Source organism: Lissotriton helveticus, chromosome 9 (assembly GCF_964261635.1).
Source record: "Lissotriton helveticus chromosome 9, aLisHel1.1, whole genome shotgun sequence".
Lineage (NCBI taxonomy): Eukaryota > Metazoa > Chordata > Amphibia > Caudata > Salamandridae > Lissotriton > Lissotriton helveticus.
The window spans coordinates 1,157,390,980-1,157,403,827 of record NC_136070.1 but is presented as its reverse complement, the minus strand read 5'-3'; the positions used below and the strand labels follow the sequence as shown (position 1 = coordinate 1,157,403,827).

The 12,848-nt window shown below is 41.1% G+C and overlaps 1 protein-coding gene across 1 annotated transcript in view; it reads right to left on the bottom strand.

Annotated features, from left to right (window-relative positions):
- FGD3 (FYVE, RhoGEF and PH domain containing 3) overlaps positions 1–12,848 on the bottom strand; it is a 642,046-nt gene that overhangs the window by 304,027 nt on the left and 325,171 nt on the right. The window contains exons 2-3 of the mRNA XM_078661608.1: positions 11,843–12,013; positions 915–1,104 (exon numbers count right to left, since the gene is read on the bottom strand). Coding sequence (XP_078517734.1) covers positions 915–1,104; positions 11,843–12,013 — 361 coding nt within the window. The remainder of the gene's footprint in view (positions 1–914; positions 1,105–11,842; positions 12,014–12,848) is intronic.

The following is a 12,848-nucleotide window of genomic DNA, read 5'->3' as shown; positions in this document are numbered from 1 at the left end:
AAGGTCAATATTTGTAGACCGAGAAGTAGGAGTTTTGGGGAAAATGAGGAAGAGATTAATTTCACATTGACTTGCATAAAGTGGAGAATTTTCACAGTGGGAGAAAGCTGAAATTAAGCCCTTGCTACATTTTAAATCACGTGTTTCCAACGTAAATCAGGAGTGATGGCATGTTTCACAAGAGCATAACTGGCTTACCTTTTTTTGGTGCATTTTCAGCTATATCATTCTGGTCACTCACTTGTAGTTTGTATCCTATGGTATAACTTGCTAAGCATTTTGTTGTGTTTTTTGTATGGGAGGGTATACCTTACTTAGCAATACCATCTTAATGGAATTTCAAAGATGACAAACTGGGATCCTTATAAAGAGCCAACAATGCATCAATTAGTCTTCAACTCACATGAAGTGAAAGGGATGCCATACACCTGATCCAAGAGTGATCCGCTGGTTCCCTGCACAAATCAGAGTTCAATTACTATTGGTATGCCTCAAGGGTAAATGATTGTAAGGGTGCACCCTCTCCTTTCCACCTACCCTTAACAGGCACCTCCACTCACTCAGCCTGTTGGAATTTCCCACTTCCTCTCAAAATATTGAAACAGCGCAGATAGACATTCCTCTATCCAACATCCAAGTCAAATAACATAAGGATCCCAACCCTTTTCTCCTTTATAAAAATTCCCATGTCTTTCAATGTGCTACAGGATTCGATGCAATTGAGCCTGAATGTGTCCTCCATCACTATCAGCATCACTGGCAGGTTCAAACTTTCAAAAGCAGAATATTTCGGACAAAACAATTAGTTAAAAAAGGAAAATGAATAAAGGACAAACAATACTGATTTACAAAAAAATATCATTATGTTTCTGTATTATTTTCTCTGGTCACATAGCCCATATATATATATTTACCGAATATTTTCAAATTTTTCAATAAGGCTGTTGATGTCTGGCCCAGGTTCGCAGCATTCCTGGCCCTTGATCAGCGACGGGCTCTTGTTACTTTTGGGGTCTGCTGGTAGCGGCCGAGAAGGTGCCGGGGGAATGGGCTGTAATGTTTTATCCTGGTTCACCGGTTTCAGATGATCAGGTTTAGGAGGTACTGTTAACAAAATATTAATAATAATAATTAGAAACTAGACAGGCATGGATATGCTCCTTTTTGCTTTCCTACATCAGTGCAGCTATAACAACACACAACTTGTTCCAGGTAAAAGGATGAGCTGCGTGCAGACACCTAAAACAAAGGCTTCTGAAACCTTCTCAGCAGACATGATGTTTACAGAGCTTTCCTTTCGAAACAGGAAGCAGGGGTTACTGAAGTTGTAATTTAAATTGTTTCCCACCAACTTCCTCTGTAAACGGTAGGTATGATTTCCGCCTATTTGGACACCAAAAAGCACATGCATTGCAGAAGAATAAAAACACAAAAAAACTTAGAAGTGTTCATATTAAGTGCAGCCTTTTCTCATGAGCAAGTATTAGCGTCAATAGCAAGACTCATTTCCTGAGTGTGCCCCGCCCTCCCCCAATTGCGGTCTGCTATTCCTTCCTCTTTCACGGGCTAGTTCACTACAGCCAACTGGTACGTTTTCTCTTATATGTGGTTCATGTCATTTCAAGTATTTGCGATTTTTTCACCAAGCCATTGTAAGTACATCCATTTAGTTCTCGTGTAACTTTACGAAAATGCGAGCACCTGGGTCCCTTTAATGTTCAAAAGGAAGCTGATGCAATAACAAACTCACAGCAAACAGGCCTGCATGCTACCCTGTTTGATGTGGTCAAACCAACTTCTTCTGAGGAGGAGGGCACAGACAAGTCGGTTCCGGATTGAACACTACAGCTTGTAAATGAACAGTGCCCTAAATTACACTGGACTGCAAGGTTTACCACATTAAAAGTATAATGTAACGAAAATTAAGGAGGTGTAATGCAATGATTCACACAAACCACACAGAGTGCCAACAGCTTTGCATCTTCACTTTCAAAGTTTTCGCTACAAAAAAATAATATTATGAGATCAGCATAATTAAAAGAGGTTGTGCCATGATTCATGGCACAGGTTCTTTCAAATATGCCGATCTCATTATGATTGTGATTAACTTTTATCCTTTTGTTCATAATTGCAAAGTTTTCCTCAGAAAAGTTAAAGAACATTTTCAAAACCTGGGACGTGTATCAATATTCATGACGGCTTACTTGGAAATCACACGTTTGTTTAACATGCCAACTCTGATTAGACCAAACAACATGGAAATCAGCCTTGGTCCTGCTTCAACAGTCCAGCCCAAAGAGTCAAGTCAGACCCTTTCTAAACATGAAAACAAGCAATGCAAGACCGGTTTAGGTTCAGAGGGGACTTGGCTTCACAGTTTGCTCCGGATTGTTCCTATTGAAGCAGGATCAAACCTCATTTGCATATGGGTGGGTCAACACTAAGGTGGCATTGTGCGCAATAATATGATATGTTGTGATTTGTCCCCAAGTGATTAATTCAAGCATCTTACCTTTCACTTTCTTTGCATACTTCAGTACGAGACCCTAAGTGCAACTGGTATGACCAGATGCGTAACTTACTGGAACCAACCAATCTGCACCCAACTGACGAGCTCCAATTGGGGTGAAACCAGTCTTGGATTGCTTGTGTTCAGATTCAGAGAGCTACTAGTTTTGTGGTTCTGGCTGGACCGCTCCTACTGGAGCAAGATCAAGGCTGATTTGCATAAGGCTGGGTCTAATCTGAGGCGGCATTGTGGGCAATACAATAATGGAATGTGATTCAGCCTGAGTAATTACAAGTAGCCGAGATTTAGCCAAGAAACCCACCCATTCCTTTTTTTTGTACACTTCAAGAATATTCACAGCAAATAGTTCGTTTCAATGGGGAGAATGAATTTGCAAACAATATTTTCAGTGGCAAAATACTTCTACAGAAACATTTTGGCAAGAATGTTCCCCCGCCTGCCAAGTTTTGCAAAGGTTATTAAACTTTTACAAGCTTTGTGAATTGTTAAGTTTGAGAGTCAAATTTAAATTTCAAACACCCCACTACATAACAGCTATGGTATCAATAGCATTACACAAGGATGTCAAGAAAGAGGCAATTATTGAAATTATGAGAAAGTCAAATAAGTGTGAAAATTCTTGTTTAGGGAAGTTCCTGAATATTGAATGCCAGTTCCATCAAATTCAACCCTCCTTCACCACTGAAAAAACCTGTATTCTTTTAACAAGAGGACATTTCCAAATATGGGAAGACTACCCCACATTTTGCTAAAATAGCACAGAGAGGCAGACAAATCCACTCTCTGAAAGAAAGCCTAACACTGTGATACAATGTCTTGTCCGGTCCATCGGAGTTTTTGCTTCACTCTGGTGATGTCAAGTGTTTCACACACAGGAGTTTTTAAAGTTGTTAATGCTGAAGTCTTTCTTGAAGAGCTGTTTAGTTAGAGATCTATATATATATATCAGTAATAGGGAGCTTTGTTATGCTCGAACTGTGTCAGGTTCCGGCATCAGTAAACCAAGTGGTTCTCTTGGGCAGCGTCTGAGAGTCAACAACTGTAAAAACTCCTGTGTGTGAAACACTTGACTTTTCATATAGCTTTATGGTCACTAAAAGGAGGAACGCACTGGAATCATCCTTGAGACTGAGTAGCTTGTCTTCTTGGATGCCCCGAAGAAGCCCAGATATGGGCGAAACGTGTTGGTTGCTTTTACAGTTCTTCACGGAACATGAAATAAATAACAAAATTATCAATTACGAACCTCTCGCTTCATTTGCTTTGTTTGGCAATTTTGCCTTTACTGTGTTATATATCATTTTTGTTGCCTCTCAGATCCTTGTGTCATGGTTTGAAAACATCACTCACAATCCATTTTCACTGAGAGTCTCACTCACCATTATAATATCAGCATCATCAAAATGAATGATCACCTGGTCCATGAATACCTCAGCAAAGGGAAATACCAAACACTCCATGCCTTACTACTACCATCCCATGACTTTTTGTCTTTCAGAAAGCTCCTTAAAACTTGGCGGTTAACTTTCTCTCTGTAGACTCTATATCCTGATCCTCTCTCATTTCATTGTGGGTAGTGCCAAGAAGCCCTAGGGTATACATTGAACTTTACTAATCAAATCAAATGACTATCATGCCATACACCAAGCACACAGATTCCATAAGACAAAAAAAGACATTCAGTTCCATCATTACAAAATAACAATATAACTTCCAAGCAAAGATAAATCACCTCCCCGCCCTTAAATGTATATGCAACACCAATGAAACATCCTTTAAGTCCAATAATAACAATATACTAGAATGTAGCCAATGGCACAATGCCCACAAACCACCAATATATCACTTAATAATGCCAGCATCATACTACTCAGACCTCTGCCCAAAACAACCCAGAAAGGTCTGTGTCAAGGCTCTCAAGATGATGCAGACTTACACTAGAAACAAATTTAGGCAACTCGCCAATCAAGACACCAAGAGAGGTAAAATCCCAACTGTCTATTAGCTCCCAATAGCTCTCAGATCAGAGGTGTTAAACATGTCAAACAAATTGCACAAAGTTTAACACTAGCCCAACTTGAAGAGAGCCGATTAGCCTGCCCTTGCAATCTTCTTAAAATCCCTACACAAGCCTCCTTACATCCTCTAAAGTGTAGTCTAATTACACCTCCTATTTAACCTGCACATAAAATGACTTGGAAAAAACAGTCACTGCAGCTATTTTAGCTGTTCTACAATGTGAACATTTTCAGATGACTGTATTTTGCTGCAAATGACTAAAACCTATTGGACATTCAAACCCAAGAATATATTTGTTGGTTAAATAAATGGGGAAATACACCCACTGCATCTTCATTGTGTACACTAAGCACAAAATAAATATGGATAAATACAGATAAAATTATCAAAAAAGAAATATAGATAAATACAGACAGAAATGTAAAAAATATAAACACCATAAAACCGGGAGCCCTACTGATAAATCACTATCAAGAAAACAGAAAGCTGATTTCATTCAAGGAGTGACTGGTTTAATGTGTCCCGATCATACCCCATAATGGTGGTGAAAAAGGATCTGAATTTAAGTGTCACATTTGTTGACCCTCGTTTCACCACTGCTTCTTGACTGGGAGTTTCCCAAAAATCATGAGCTGGTTGCCAAATTGTTGCTGTGTGCTAAATGGGCACTGGAAGAGCACCTAGTAGCTATCCTCAGATTGACCTCCTACTTTCAGTAGGCAATCATTTTGCCAAAATGATCCTTGAATACCTACAATCCTGGGTTACAGAAAAAGCAGTTACACCATACGATTATTCAGGCTCCAAGGTGGAGAACACAGTTATTGTGCAATCTATTTTGAAAACAAAAATTTGTAAGCAAACAACCTGTTTATTATAACACTTTCTCGCCTTCTCAACAGTATTAACAGAGTCTATAGACATAGAAAGCTAGTTTCCTATTAAATACGGACACGTCTCCTGAAATTTATTATTGCACTTCACTCCACCACCTGGTCTAAGGAGCTCATGCAAGCAACAGAGGACATTTCTCCTAGAACTGACACTCAAAATGGGTTAAAGTGAGGGCAGGGTATTAACTCAGCTCCTCTTCCCACTATACTTGCATGATTTTCCAGTTGCCAATTTAGTAAGGTTTCCACTAACATTATGGCTATATCCGATTAACTCTTTAATGTAAGCCAACAATTTGACCTTTTTTGATCTTACATCAAGGTATCTCCAACGATGTTTGGGTGAATTGCAGGTCTACGCATTCAGGTACTCTCTGATAATCAGTGTGCTAAAAAGTAAGGTAGTAGTGTTCAAAGTAAAAAGAAGAGTAGTGGTGTGCCCTGGGAGCCAGGTCAGGAGGCCACAGAAAATGAAAGATCAATTCCTTATTTAGGATACTCTTCTGTGTACATCATACGACCCAGAAGGAGAGAAAAGCACTGGCCCATGTGACAGACCGGAGCTCGATCTATAAATCGTTAGATCGTATACATTTTAAACAACTGATCAGATCCCTGCCAAGGTACTTCATGCAAGTGAATATTTACCTAATATGTCGTGGAAATAAAGTGGAAGGGAGAATCCCAGGTAAACTGTGTGGCATAAATTCCTGACTCTGTTGTAGCCTTGAGACTGGACTATCAAACTCTTTGGGTGTGGCTTTGGCCGGGGTTATTTGATGGAGCCACTGACTGTGACACCCTAAAGAAGTCTGTCTTCAGAAGCTTCTGAGGCAAGATCGTTTTGTGAAAAGGGGAGACACGGTGGCTTCTCTGTGGCTTTTACATGACCTGTTCGATGGAATTGTCTGTTAGCCACTTAAAAAAAGTTTTAGACGAAATAGTATGTGAGTTTTGGCCTGAATCGGGAAAACTGCTTGAAAGTAATAACAAAGAAAAATAGCAGAATTGGCCACATTAAATAGAATGCAATCCCATCTAGAACCGTTATGTGTAGAGTTGGTGTAAAGAAATAATTATTCTGTTGAGATTCAATGGACTTCCTTTATGTGCACATATTGGGCCATGTGTAAGGACTTCTTTAGCAGTGACACCTACCTTGTGGGCAAAAAGAAGTGTTAGAGGTGATATATATTATATTGAGAATTATGTTTTCCTACATGTCAAAAGGGTGATTTTGGCAGGCTGTGCAGCAGGGTTCAAGATGCTGCTATTAGACTACGCAAGTTAGCCCCGGAGCCATGTTTTTGCTACCACTTTAGTGGATGCTCAATAGGTGTTGCAGTCCACAAGTGGCATTTGCCTTTCCAAGAATTTTTGGTGTTAGGGAAAGATGTTGGGGTGGTACAGGGTGGGCGATGAAATGCACTCGGTGGATATTTGAAGCCCAAAGTGTGCCAAAAGTGTCCGGGAAGGACACTGAAGGGATATGGGATTCTTTCTGCCCGTGGCTTCTGTCAAGTTGGTCATTTAATTTTCAGGTGCCTCTGGATGGGTCCAGGAGCATTGTCTTGGGACACACAACTGTGCCACTGGTATTTGACTAGCGGTGGATGGCTTTCTCCCATCCTTTGGGCACCTTCTCCAGGGAATCATTCATGGCCCAGGATTCCTGCAAACTAAGGGGAAGAACCACAGGAGTTTTGAACACTAAGAGAATGACTAAATCTGGCGTACAAACTTTTGACCCATGATCAAATCCCTCTGAGCAAAGGGGTTTGGAATTATGAGTTGTTCGATGTTGCCAGCATATGGCATTAACTGGATGCAATAAAAATCAGGAAACTTTTACAAGGGAAAATGAACACAGTAATTACCAGGGCATGCATATTTCACTAGTGCAGGAAGCACCAAAATACACATTGCCCAGAAAGTTATAATTGGAGCCATTTATTAACCCCATGGGGCACTTCTAATCAGACCCTTTTTGTGTGCTCTGCAGTGGCAGTGCGGAGCTGTGGGTCTGTTTTTCTTCGCCTTACTTCACGGACCTTAGAAAGTTGGATATTTGTCTCCACTCTGTTCTAGCACACTGGCATTTTCTCCAGTCTCTCAATCTCTCCAGTCTCCTAATCCTCAAGGTCACAGATTATGTCCTGAGTCCCCCTAGCCATGCCCTGTGGTTTTTCAAGGTAAGTAAATTTTTATCAACAGTCTCTGTCTAGCCTTCTTCTTCTACCTGCACCAATCTATCTGTATTTTACCGGATCCTCTTTAAGGTGTATATGCAACTGTAGCAGAGTAAACCAGCATGAAGGTCCAGTTTCAGCCATGGAGGGTACATCAGTCCAGTGGCATTTCAAATTTAGTAATTTGGCTGAAACAGACACACCACAAATTTTACAGCGCTGTGATGTGTTACGGCAAGTGTACTTCTCGTGCACTTTGCGCAATTCAGCCTGAGGGTTTTTAGGCCTGGCTGGCAGACTGCAAGTTCCCTTGAGCTCTGTGTTTCCAGCTCTCTCCTGCACTCCTTTGTCCTTGTGGCAGGCAGACACTCTCCTCTCAAGAAGTGCCAGCCTTCCTGCCTCAACATCTACTGCTTTGGGGGGTCTTTATATACTCCTCTGGTTGGTTTTCTCTGTTCTTGCTATCCTTGCTTGTGTTGTGCTGTAATTCTCTGCTTGTACCCATTGGTCTGCATGTGATGCTCTTTTCCTTCCCCATTGCCTGTACCCCTCAACAGCCCTACACCAATCTCACCCCTTACTTCCCTTGCAATACTCAAGTTTGCAACTCGACCAACTTAATTTCTTGCCTCTGCTACTCATTTCTTCCTGCACCTCTATGCCACATCGTCTTGGATGTGTGCCTCTTTGCTACTCTTCTTGCCTGATCATATAACTTCCTTAAAGAAACATATTCATTATGTCTGTGGTACACACTCCCCATACCAATACTTTATGCATAGTAGAATTTTTTTTCCAGGGACATCATTATGACATGGTTGCTCATCTAGTGAATAACTGCTATTGCCAAGGATCTCAATCCAACTTTCTCCTCGTCTGGTGGTGGACTTGGATTGATTCATACCTGGCCTAAGTTCCCTCCATTCAAAGTTCTTTCATCCCAGTGTGTTTCCACTTTCCAATGTTCTTCGTGCATTCCCTTGTTGCTGGTGTTTACAGTGATCAGTCTTTCAATAGGGTTTGGAGGCATTTATTTCTTCCTCATTTTTCCTCCCTATAATAAGCTGGGTCTGGAGTGCGGACCTTCTTTTCACATCACAATTCTTGAGCTTTGTGCTGCTGCAGTTCAGTGTAGACTCTGCACTGATCTTTGCATTACAAGGATTCCAACACCCCATCTTCCATAGAGGCTGCAGGAGCCATCATCTGTTCCACCACAAGCTCAAACCACAGAAGCATCACATTTGCATAAAATGGTATCTTTGCTGAATCTCTATACAGCCACAAACAAGCCTGTTAGTAGGACATTTTATTGACCCTTTAATTTGAAATTTTCCCATGTGAAAGGATGGATAATGTACCACCTTACTTATTCCATTTATATATTCAATCATAGAACTTTACAGTAATTTAACATTCTTAACAAATTTACTATTGGAATGAAATTAGGTATGTATAATTATTAGACTTAACTAGATGTCTCTGTGTGCTTTTCGCTTACAGTACCAATGTACCTAAATATCACACTACCCCAACAACGCAATCCCAAGCACCATCGCATGGATAACTAAGTACAAAAGCATTTAGTTGGCTATGTGTTTGCCACCTCATCAGCATATTCATAGGAAGTCCTATTCATACTTCATCCACATTCGATATTACACATTAAACACAAAAGATGGCACTTACAAGCACATGATATCGCTCCAAGCCATATACTTGGCTCGGTGGTGCTGCCGCCTCAACAGCTCATCTTTCAGAAGGTAAAGTCATACATTGCCGACACCAAGAGTACCCACTGCACACAACCACTGGCATCATCATAGCCAGTATGCGGCTCAAGTCATAAAGGTAGCTAGGGGTACCTCGTCAACAGCACAAATATATTAAGTTGTCCTGCTTCACCCTACCATGCAATATTCACCCAGCTCACTATTCCCCTGCTCTCTTGGTGGTTCACTCACCTCCTCGCACAGAATATTGCCCTCCCCTTCGAGGCTGCCAAGGCCCTTCTTAGGCTGTATCTCAGGCATGCAATGCTTTTTTATACTAAATGACCACCCTATGAGATATGGTCTCTAGTTGTTAACCTGAGTTTTTATACTGTTTCCTTTGCCATATTAAGAGCTTATTCAGAGATTCTCTCCTGTTTGCTTTTAACTGTTTCTCTCCCATAAGATAACCACTCACATTAGGATATATTTGACATATCACTCTAAAAACACACAATCCTGCTCATCTTTCACAAATCTCTATGATAAAAACCAGCCAAATATCACCCAACCCCAAGATATAGCACACAACCACCAAATGAGCTCACAGTAGCACAAGCACTCAAATCCCCTCTGATATACCATAATCAGCTAACACTGGAAAAGTAACTGCAATTTCCATTCAACAATATCACCAGCACCATTACCAGTTGTATAGTTCTCAAACACAAAATGCTAGATAGAACCCTCACTCTCTTACGCACAGAGAATGTCTTCAAAGGTATATAGATGGCAAAGCGCTGTCAACTCAACAGCACTTCCCCCCTCCATACTAACAAACATCCTAGAACCAGTCACATGATGGGGGGTTCCCTCATGCAAATGATGGAACACTTTGCTTATGCTTCTCTCTGATACTACAGCGGCAGACGAAGAGGAGCTGCCAGTAGGCACACTAATTGTGTGCCATATATGAGTCAGTGCCCCCCCCCAATGGTACCTTTTGGTCGTGCCTGAGGATCACAGGGACCTCACAGACTTCACAAACAAATACGGGAGTTTTGGGATCCAGGGGAAGTATTTATAGACCACTAACTAGAGAGAAATATCCCCTCTAACCATCACATATATAACAACAAATCTCTCAGGGTCTTATCAAATGAGCCTAAAAGGGTTCACTCAAAAATTAGTGCGTTTCATGGTCAGCCCAATACCTAGTACATTTAATGTCCTAATGTTGCACCTATTGGGGAATCATCCCTTAAGGACTAGAACCCTCACTCACCCTTAAGTATTTTATTCATGTGTTCAAACTGACAGGATTAAAAAACAAAGCAAAAAGTAGTATGGATTTAAAACTACTTATAGTCAGGTCGACATGTTTCAGCCAAATGATCTAAAGTATTGCAGGCTTTCTTCAGGACCTAATACAAATTTCTGCTACTGTTGACAAGTGTAAACCAAAAAAGTGATACTAACATACTACACCAGTATTCCTTTGGCGTGATGCCTGGTAATACCGCGTATATCCTCATAGGTAGGATATTTAACCTCACCTCTACCTGGCAGGTAGCTCAGGGAAGGAGGCCCCGCACTCTCCGTCGGTACCTCGTCGCAAGTCTACCCCGGGAGGTGAATAAAATACTTAAGTGTATCAACCTAGATAGTTTTAATATACCACATTTTCCCTGGCACACATAGTTCTGTTTCAAAAAAATCACACTGCACTGTAAATTACCCCACTAGCTCTCATTTGGGAATTAGTTCCTCCCTACAACACTCCTTCTCTTTTTTGAAAACATCTCTGAGCTCCTTCATTAATGATATCTGGGAAGTCGTAGCTCCCAGCTGAGACTAGGATTTCTTGCTGGTAAGGAGGAACCCAAATGATGAAGCATGTCACCCAAGGGTGAGTGCGGGTTGTAGTCATTAAGGGATGATTCCCCAATAGGTGCAACATTAGGAAATTAAATGTACTAGGTATTGGGCTGACCATGAAACGCACTAATTTTTGAGTGAACTCTTTTAGCCTCATTTGATAAGAACCGGAGAGATTTGATGTTATATACCCCACAGACTTCCCCTGGCAGGCGTGTGCAATCACTTACTGCGCTCTGGGCTTCGGAATCCCTACTGTCCACCGAAAAGGAGGTCAGGTCCGCAGCCTCCTGTGAAAAATGGAGCGGCGCTTCAAACAGCTGATCTGCCTATCACTAATGTACTGTTCCAACTGAAGGCACCAATCTATACATGTACCGGGAGCAACACATTCAATGTAACAGAGTCACTATCCCGTTCTACGCCCTCATTGTAACAGTCTGTGCCTGGTGAACCCCATTAAAGGTACTTTGTGGAGCAGACCATGACGGTATGCCCTATGAGTAATACATGTGTTCCTTTTGTAGCGTATAGTTGAATAGAACATGTGTACCTGCAAAAAATAGCTTATTTTGGCCAGACTTGAAAATGGGACACAAGATAAAGAAGCGAGCCACTTGCCTTGGGGCTTCTGAACATGCAGTGGTTTGACTCGTAGAGGTTTGACACGGGGCTTTCTTCCACTTTGCTGAATACATGGTACTGGGCCGAGGCTCTGAAGACGGCCATGAACGTCCAGAGGGGAGCTTGACTCAATGTGACATCTGATTTGCGAAGGAGCAGGCGAGCGACCTGTAACAAATGGAGCAACATTAATTTTCTTGGCATTAAAGGCAGAATACAGAGATCCAGGGAGTTAATTTACAGATTACATGCATGTCACAGTGATGAAGCTTGAGCAGGAAGACTGACAACTCTTTTAATGGAAAGGCTGCGGTGGGGCCTTTCAGCACAATATATCTGACAGCCATGGAATACCTCCGGCTGACCTTGAAACGTCTAGTGGTTGCTACATGAATTAATATGAATGAATATGGAGATATTACATCAAGAGATCACAACTGATTTATTCAAAGGCAAGGGCATTATATTCAATCAAATATAAAGTATGAAATAGACAAAGGGACCGAAATGCATACAATACATGTAATCCCAAGGCAGCAACAAAATACAAATCTTCACAATAAAGCCTGGAGCTCCCCCATGGATTTGTCGCAATCCTCTATCAACGTACCATGGTTACACATCACCATGCCCCATCTTATGTGATGACAGGGCCACACCATGGTTACTTTGCACTGATGCAAAAAACAGGGCTAATGTGTTTCCTGCTGCATTTTAATACAAAAAGGACCCAACATGATTTGCTGCAGTCCATATTAAGACAAAGGTGTTTACATCGGGGCAGCACTACATTGTGTATCCACAGCTAAACACATATACATTAATTACATATACATTTTGTGTATGGAATTTACTCTTTAACAAGGAAATCCTGATCCACAAATAACCTATAAAACAGAGTAAACTGAATGTTTCATTCCTACTGCTACTTAGGTTCTAAAAAATGTAACAACTCATTTTGTTTAAATTTTGCATCAGAAAGGCAAATGTGATGCATTTCTCC